The 9,841-nt window shown below is 32.7% G+C and overlaps 1 protein-coding gene across 3 annotated transcripts in view; it reads left to right on the forward strand.

Annotated features, from left to right (window-relative positions):
- Positions 1–9,841, forward strand: part of trc (Serine/threonine-protein kinase tricornered) — an 85,210-nt gene that overhangs the window by 34,767 nt on the left and 40,602 nt on the right. For all 3 annotated transcript variants that reach the window (XM_017612621.1, XM_017612623.1, XM_017612622.1), the window contains one exon: positions 7,254–7,807. In XM_017612621.1, coding sequence (XP_017468110.1) covers positions 7,313–7,807 — 495 coding nt within the window. In that variant the 5' untranslated portion in view covers positions 7,254–7,312. The remainder of the gene's footprint in view (positions 1–7,253; positions 7,808–9,841) is intronic.

Here is a 9,841-nt window from a genome sequence, read left to right on the forward strand (position 1 = left end):
CACATGTTGCTTAGAAATAAATCCTTTTCAACACCATTTCGATTGATACCCATATTGAAGTAATTAATTTAACTAAATTGAATTAATGTTTTAATATTTACCGGATAGCAGACTAACATAAATTAAACCTTCTCCCAATTCTCAAATTCTCAAAATTTCGTCAAAATCGGTCCAGAGGTTTTTGAGTAAATGAGTTACACCACTTTTGCAACTTTACTTTATATAAATACGTATAAGATTTACTCACTTCTCATTGAAAATCTTTAAAGCTATAAATAATGCTGTATGGGCGGTCAAGGTAGGCGTGGCCCGATGGTCCACAATTTGGTCATATTCTTATAAATGCCATGGCGATTGACTTCGCCAAATTTCAACTTCGAAGCTGAATTAGTTCATTTATGCCAGACAAATTGAATTAGGCCAAGTGTGTACTGGTGAAAGGAGTAAAAATTAAATGCAAAATTTAATAAAAATTAAAATTTAAATTAAATTGCAATCAAAAAATTTCGTGAAATCGGCTGTAAGTGTACCAATTCTATTAAGAAAAATATGGGACGTAAATAATATTCGTCTTGAAATAAACGTCCCGAGAGACGAAAAAAAAATAAAAAAGCCAATATAATTATCATGAGAAGATGTAAATCATATTCGTCTTGAAATAAACGTCCCGAGAGACGAAAAAAAATAAAAAGCCCATATAATTATTATGAGAAGACGTTAATAATATTCGTCTTGAAATAATCGTCCCGCGAGACGAAAAAAGATATTTCTCGTAAATAATTATTATACAAGGATGAAAAAAATTGCTCTTAAAACAAAGCGACGTTTTTGATCCTGAATATTAGGATAATAATTATTTTCGGTCTCTGATTTTTATTTTTTGAGCATATTGAACTTTGATGGACTTGGGGGAGCCTAAGATATTGACCAAATTTTCATCTTTCACACAGACAGTTCCACCAAACATGCCTACATTTTAATTTTTTTTAATAAATTCGAGTGCTTACATATCGATGGTCCTCTGCAATAACGGCACAACTCAAAATTCAAAAACTCGAAATTCTTATTACTATTAAGTGTCTTATGTCCCTAATCCTTTTCAAATCCACGACTTTTCCTTAGTAAAATAAGTAGTAAGGATTCCCTAAGTAAGTAGTAAGAAACTTCGAGAAGCGACCTTCTTTGGGCCTTAACCAAACTACGCCTTAAGGCGCTGGCCAATGCAGGCTTGATTTACTTCAAAACCTCATTTGGCCAAATGGCGACTTGGAACGCTGCCAAAGTAACCAGCTGTGTAGTCAAAAAGTCAAGGTAAAAAATCCAGAAAATTAAAAAAAAGGAAATACAAAACAATCTTTTCAGATTTATTTTTAAATTAGTGTGAATTAATTTTTGCATTTCAAAGGAATGGTAATAATTATACTTACGTACATATATATATATGTACATTTATTAAAAACAACAAACTCAAAAAAAAAATCGATTTTTCAAGAGACAACTGATCAGCACTTTGACATCATAAATATCGCTATCTTTGTGTGAAAGTTGCTACATTTTATGAAACCTCATATTGTGATAAAGGAACCAAGAGAAATAAAAAATTAAGGTACTTGTTTTATCTTTTCTCGTTTATATTCAATGAAAGACAAATATTCTAAGACCAAAAGAGGCCCCGATTATCCGAAAAGGCCAACATAATACGAAATCTTTTAATAAAGATCGAATCCTACTGATTCGTATGGAGTTTTGCTTTGCTTTAAACACGCAAAATGTTGTATTCAAAGTCCCTGTAAAATTTATAAAAGTGGGCTTAGCAACTTTTCATTTTAAGCCAACGACATGTTAAATATAGATATGGAAACTTATGTAGAATCATTTTTTTTAAACGTTGAATTACTTATATTATACATATTTTTTTTTTTTAATTACGGGCTTGTGTGAATCGGTAACAAAGTTCTATGGGGCATGCTGTTGAATAATATTTTTACTATGGTGAGACAGTTTTGCCAATCTGCTGTGTGAAATGAAATCTTTTTTGACAGAGGTAAATTTTTGATAACCGCAGATTTCTGCGGAATAAAATATTACAAATTGAAGTGAAATTAATATTTTTAGAAAACTACTACCATCGCACATAGGGGTATTTAGCCGATTTATGCGGCCATAATTATTTTTATGAATATTTCAACTCGAAATGTTTAGAAAAGACGTAGTATGACATATAGAATTGTAAAGGTTTACAATCAAGTAAATATAGGTTAAAACATTAAGAGGGTTGCCACCTGTTAAAAAATTTTGTTCAATTAGTTAAATGAATTGCTGCAATATGGGAATCGATGGAAATGGGTTTGAAAAGGCTCTATATCTAAGGAACCTTCCAGGGTTTAAAAAATCAAATTCAACTTTAATTAAAGGAATTAAATAATTCAAGTATGTATCACAGTATAGGTAAGAAATGGGTGCATTCGCGGTGCAATTAATGCGGCAATGTTACTCTTTTATGAAAGAGCATCACGTTCTACGCGAAAATTTGGGCGAACAAAATTTTGACAATCAGTTACTCATCATTGGCAAATCAAAAGCAACATAAAATTTTTTACTGCGCAATTTCTGCAACATTTTAGAAAAGTTTAATACCGTTTTCTTTTCTCAAAGAAAGTTCTGCCCTTTTATATGGGAACTCTTGCTTTGCGTTGCCCTGAAACCTGAGAAAATTTTGCGTTCTTTATATGAGAATGAAACAGAAAATACACTACTCCATCACAATTTATTTATAGAACTTAATAAAGCTGAATTATTCACTTGGCCTGTAAGTCTTTAACAATTTTAAAGCAAAACACTTATTTCTGATAGGGAAAATAATTGCATTTTTACAAGATTAAATTAAAAATCAACCATGTAACTCTCACCCTCACGTTTATTTGAGGGCAGAAAAGGCAGCACTTTCGCCGGATCAGAGCGCAACCTGCTGAGAAAAGAACACGACGCCTTGTGAAAGGGCTGAGAAAAGAACATGAAAATGTGACAGCGCTAATACAAGGCAGAATAATTGCAGCCTTTTTTCGAGAAAAGAAAACACTATAAGTTGAGCATCAGCAACTTGTCATCTGGAAAGCAACAAGTCTGCAATATTGCGGTAACTATTACGTAGCTCGAACGCACTCAATGTAATAAAACTACATTTTTGTAATAATAACAGTATTATTTATTGTTAAGAGAATTTTGTAAGTATTAATTTGGAGTAAATTAGCGTCCTCAATTACTGAAATATCGGAGTTTTCGTATTTTCAACGCATTGCTTTTCCATACCAAGTGCACCGAGTTTGACATTTGTGGTCAAAAGCGCGCGGCGCCACGCCCATTATCCAAAAAGTTATAATAATTTTAATTAATGGTAATAGGTTATTCCTNGGGGGAATTGTCACCTTTGGTGGTCTTTTTTTTGACATAACTCGAGAACCTTTGNATTGATTTATCGCAGTTTTCGCGTTTCTGTAAATTACCGTTATATGGGAAATGGGCGCGGTTATCGCCCGATTTCAAGAATTTTTAGCAGTTATGTTAGATATAGCCTAAGCAAGGCTCATACCGAGTTTGGTACGGATTAGTGAAGCGGATACTGAGATACAGAATTTCATCATAAGTGGGCGGGGCCACACCATTTTCTAAAACTTTAATAATAATCCTATTTTATCCAAAATTTTACTTTACATACTAATTTTTAACAATTTGGATACAATATTTACTGAAATATCGTAGATTTGTCTAAATTTACATTTATCTAAATTTAAACGCTAGTATACCCAAAACTATTTCTTTAATCATCACTTATATAACACAAATGTAAAGGAAAAAAAAATTGTATTCCGAAATATGTAACATAGTTAGCCTTGCATTCCCACAGATACCTAGCAACAGGACCGAAAGGTCCCAGAAAACATGGCTTTTGCTAATATCTCGAAAACTATTTATTTGTTAAATTAAATGGATNTTTTTCTTCATACATTTATTTTTACCGGCAAAACTGTTGATTATATAGAAAAACGTTATATGAACAGATTAAAGGAATTGTAATTTTTAATTTTTTTAAATTTGTTTGAGCAAAATCGGACTAGTGGTTCTCGAGTTATGTCAAAAAAAAGACCACGAAAGGTGACAATTTCCCCTATATGATAGTTACTAACTTCAAATCGATATATCTCGATTCCTAGACGTGACCCAGCGAAACGCCGGGCCGCGTATAACTTGTTTTTGACCGATATAACATTTCCCGTTGGTTTCATCCCATCCCTATTTTGGCATAGTGTNCTCCATCACTACTTTTTAAGAATATAATGCAGTAATCAAAATATTAACTTGAAACCGTCACGATCTTTTNGTGTAATCTTTGCGATTGTCCAAATTTTCTATGCATTTGTCAAAAATTTCACTAGCCTCATGAGCTACTGAAATTTTATGCACCTCATAGTTGTCAAAAATTTACTCCCCGCGAACTTTATTACCGATTCACACACGCTCTACGTAAGCAAATATTTTTCATAAAAGTGTGCAACAGTTTGTTTGAATTTATTTAGAACGGGAACATACATTTTTGTTAAAAGCCTCCAAAACGCTTTCAAATAAAACATTTGCCTATTTGAAACATCGGNAATTGGTTTTTGGCCGCCTAAATCGTTCAAATACCCCTATGTGCATCGTTGATTGCAATTCATAAATTTACGCTTTTATTTAACGAAAAATTACACACATCAATAACACTGTGAGACAAATGGTAGGGGTCAGTGATCNAAACACTAACATATGTGTAAGCGCCAATCTATTATTATTATTATTATTATTATTATTATTATTATTATTATTTGAAACTTTGAGGCGCTTAAAGCAAGTGAAGCAAAGTTACAATTTGGCCACCCTTCATACGTTTTAGTATACTCCAAATAACTTTTGACAGTTCTCATAGGGAAGCAAGCAAAGCAAGCCTGCATTGTTCCAGTCATATATGTAATACTCCTATATTGGCAGTAAGAGCTAGTACCGTCCGAAAACACTACAGTACAGATATATCAATAAACACGTACGAAAGAAAAGGAACACATACGTTTATAAATAAACATGTACACGACACATTTACAAAACCGGCACTCAAGTACACAATACATTGACAAAAACAGTACTAGACTGTCTCGCTTTGATTTCGGAATGCTTTCACATTGAGATGTTAGCTTACTATCAATATAGACGTATTACATATATGGTTCCAGTACCTTAATTGTTAGTATTCATACATGGTAGTAAAATTCCAATAGGATTTTTATCTATCTCATCCTTATATACTGGGAACTGTGGGAATCGGTGACTTACTCTAAAACCAGGTGCACTAAGGCCGTCAGCGTCGGAGCGTCTTAAATGTTTCGCTTGTAGAAACTCGTTAGGTGAATTTTCGGCTGCCACTGTAGTTTGTGCAAATACAGCCGGTTTAAAAAAAGTCCGTTACTTTTACGGAAAGCATTCGGAAAGTAGCACTTTTTGTTTTGGTGATTCACGGTCATTGAAAATACACCTTTAATCCCAAATAGGTAAATTTATCTTATCTCAAAATATTGATCAGTAACACCGCTTTCACGTTGAAACTCTAAATGATATTGAACATGCAAAATGTGGAAATAAGCAATTCGAGTGCAATTATTTTTACCCTTTCGAAAGCTTCGAAAATCTTAAAATTCAAATCAAAAATATGCGTGTAGTATATATGTGTGTAGTAGTTGTAGGGATTATGTTGGTTCCAAGACGAATTCATACAAGGTTGTGTTAAAATTATGTGTCTGTTGTACACAACCTTGTATTCATTCTCCTTGTTTTGTTCTTTATCTGCAGATTTTCGCAAATAGTTGAAAATGCATACACTTATGGAAATAAAATCAGTAGTGCCTTGGTTTATGCAATAAACTATATGAAAAGAATTTTCCACAGGCATTTCGGGGGCGCCGGGTTTGAACCCCCAAAACCTCTACCTGCGTTCGCCCCGTACTTGATTAAAAATAAATAAATGGTTGCATACCTTTGGGCATTTTTTTTTTAAATTTCCTCAACAGTGAGGGCTAAAATAAATAAAAAATCTTTTTTTTTTGTATGATAAATTATCTCATTTCAATTTAATTTATTGACAGATTATACAAGGCGAAATTACTTGATTTCAGCATGATTTTCTTATAAATTACAAATGAGCCGTAAATTACGATAATGTGAACATACTTTTAAAGAAAGGAAGTCATTATCTATACGTTGGAATATTTTTTTTATGTATGATAACGCATAACCGTCAGATCCTTTGTTTAAAGAAAAGGTGGTACCTCACAGGTGGTCCTATCCTAATTTGGTGTAGATCCGATTTTGATTTTTGCAAAAAAATTTCTTGTTTATTTAAACAATAGTCTTCGAGTGTCTTCTGCAAATCGATAAATTGTTTTAGTGATGATTTCTTCATATTTTTTTTACAAAACCTCTGTGAACGCTAATCATACATAAATCTTAATTACAAGTAAGTAAAAATTTGTGAAGTGGGCCACCATTTTTTCGAAGGTCTAGCTTTTTAGAGCAAGTATCTGTTTATGCTTCACAACGAAAACAGAAAAAATACAAGTGTCACAATATTTCGAAATTAGAATTATGTTGGAAGGTATAGTTACATTCTGCTCATTTTTTAAACAGTTAAGAATGATGATATTTTCTTCCCAGTTTTATTTTTTAATTAGTCATAATTTTTTTTTTTTTGTAAAAGTTATTATTTTTTTTTTTAAATATTACTGACATCCAAGGGCTTTAAAATCCCGCTTTGGGCTAGTATTGTATGTTCTATTAACAATTTATATTGTATGTTCTATTAACAATTATTTGCAAAAAAAAAAATTGCCGGAATGCATCGAGACGGAAGTTATTCACGCTTTTCTCTTGACGCCCAATGTATTTTCCAGGGAATAAAGACAAATAATGTCAGAACCTTCACAAGAACTAGGGGATGCTCGATTTTTCGCATGAACCTTTCATTTTGGCTCTAAACAACATGCCAAAAAATCTTCTGGAAAATACTCTAATTTTGTGAAAGGACACAGGATCTTTATTAACAGAAAAGAGTTTCTGAAATAAGAAAAAAACGCGAATAGTATAAGTATAATTAGTACCTATTAATAGTATATTGCTGCAAATAACGAAATTAAGCTGTATTAATTAGGAATAATTTTAATTTCTCTTTCAAGGTTCGCTGTGAGACGGCTCGTTTCAAAGGCCTATTTCTCCAAAAACGACTGGATTGCTTATGAATTGCGGTAACTTAAGTCATCTCGCAATGAGTGCAGATGGTTCTTCCATTCGTTTTAGCGACCATACACTGGACAAAGCAACAAAAGCCAAGGTCACTTTGGAAAATTATTATAGTAATTTGGTAACCCAATATGGAGAGCGCAAGCAACGACTTGCTAAACTAGAAGCCCAGCTAAAGGATGAAAGTCTAACAGAGTCACAGAGACAAGAGAAAAGGATCCAGCATGCACAGAAAGAAACAGAGTTTTTACGTCTAAAAAGATTACGATTAGGTGTTGAGGACTTCGAAGCATTAAAAGTTATTGGAAGAGGTGCTTTTGGAGAAGTTCGACTGGTGCAAAAAAAGGACACAGGGCATGTTTATGCTATGAAAGTTTTACGTAAAGCAGATATGCTTGAAAAGGAGCAAGTCGCCCATGTGCGCGCAGAACGCGACGTGCTTGTTGAAGCCGACCACCAATGGGTAGTTAAAATGTACTACAGCTTTCAGGTAAGCGTTCTAAAATCGTTCGTTTTCAGATAAGTGCACATTGGTTAGAAAAGGTTTCACAAACATAATAAAAAGCGTAGATAAAGTATGATCAGAGTAGGGATGTGTTATTTGCCAAGAATCCCGGGATCTTCGGGATTTGTAATTTGCAGTAGTGGTGGCAATAATAGTACACACAAAAAACTGTATTCCCTAAACCAGAGGTGGGCAGTCGGCAGAGCATTATTGTAGTGTGCGTGCAATTGATGTCACTGTATGCGTGCGAATATGTCGTGCAGTTGAATGAAGCTTTCGCTGCCTTCTTAAGCATAGCGTGTATGTATACGCGAATACGTCGCGCAGTCGCCCGCCGGGCAGACGCTGCCCAGCTGTGCCCTAAACCATGGGCCAAATATAGTAAAATTACGTTTTGAGTTCTTTTCTCTGACGTCGGGAGTTTTTTAAGGACTTTAAAATTTAAAAATATGAGTACACTGAAGGAAAAAACAAAGGTAAGTGCTACAATAACGAGGTTGATTCTACAATAAACAGCTATGATGGTCTACCAAAGCTGAAATATGTCAAATGAACTATGGAAATGTGAATCTTACGTTGAAAAATAGTGTTGATATTTTAAGATTGTTTCTTTTCAATTCAAATTGCATTAATGTTGATTTAAAAATGCGTATCTTTCATTCAACTTCGAAAATAAAGTGATTTAAACTTGACTTTGTTTTTGTTTTAACAATGATTACAGTCAATTGAAATACTCCCAATGTTGACCTAAGAATATAGAGTTGTTAATTTAACATTGAAAAGTAGTTGGTTTGACTTTTTTTCAAGGTTGCTTCAAACACGACTTCAATGTTGGTTTAACTATTAACATTTAAAACCTCTAAGCTTATAATTTCCACAAGTATAAAAACAAGTTATTTATATATTTTTTTAATTTCTTTTATTTTAATTATATTCAACAATTTTTATGAGCTCGAGGCCGTTTTCAGTGAAAACTTATTGTGGAAAAGCAACAATAATTTGAAAAAATGGTAGAAGTGATAGCTATTTCGAAAATCACCACATTTCCTCATCAGACTTCTTTCAGTAGGATTCGAACCGACGATCACCACTGACTCAGCCAGTTGCCTACGCACTGTGCTAAGTTTGTCTTGTTAATTCTTGTTGCTTATTTTCCACTATTTCACTTTGCTAAGCCAACTACAATCAAGCGCAGCTATTCCGCTGCAATTCACTTGATCATGTGGTTGTTGAATTGTTTAATTTTTGAATATAATTGTTATAAAGGCCATAAAAATAACAAAAACTTTTATTTTAATTTAAAAAACCAGTAATTTTTTTTTGTTAATTTTTTTATAAAAAAATTGTTCATACTATAAAAAAATCAAAATTTCAAAATTCGTTTAAAATTTAGAACAATTCTAAAAAATTTTCTTAAAAATTATACATTTTTTAAACGGAATTTTTAGTACGCAGTTTTCAGCCCATTCAATTTTATTATGCAAAGTGCAAATTGAAGTGGCTCAAAATTCGCGTTGATTTTTGTGATTTGTTTTCCTCCATATAACGCACGCTTGAATTAATTTTCATGTACATACATAAATACATACTAAAAATTCTGTTTTTAATATTAATGAAAATTTGTTGAATTGTTATAAATTGTAAAATAATCACTGTATGGACAATTGAGTCACGGTATAATAAATACAAAATCAAACATACTTAACTCTACAATAAGTATTGCCATTATTTATTGAATACAGGTGCAATGGCTTACTTAAAAATTTGGATATTTCAATAATATGAATTTCATCAATTTTACTGCCAACTTCGAAAATGAATGAATTGAAAATGCGTACAAAATTTTTATACCCGAGCGCACTTGTGCACAAGGGTATTATAACTTTGTTCACATAACGGTTGTTTGTAACAGGCAAAACGAATCGAGATAGATATAGACAAATGTATACATAAATGATCAGAATGAAAAGAGAAATCGATTAAGCGGTGACTGTCTGTCCGTCCGTCCGTCCGTCCGTC

The sequence above is a fragment of the Rhagoletis zephyria genome, unplaced genomic scaffold (genome assembly GCF_001687245.7).
Source record: "Rhagoletis zephyria isolate East Lansing unplaced genomic scaffold, Rhagoletis_zephyria_1.1 Rzeph_scaffold_00561, whole genome shotgun sequence".
NCBI classification, from domain to species: Eukaryota; Metazoa; Arthropoda; class Insecta; order Diptera; family Tephritidae; genus Rhagoletis; species Rhagoletis zephyria.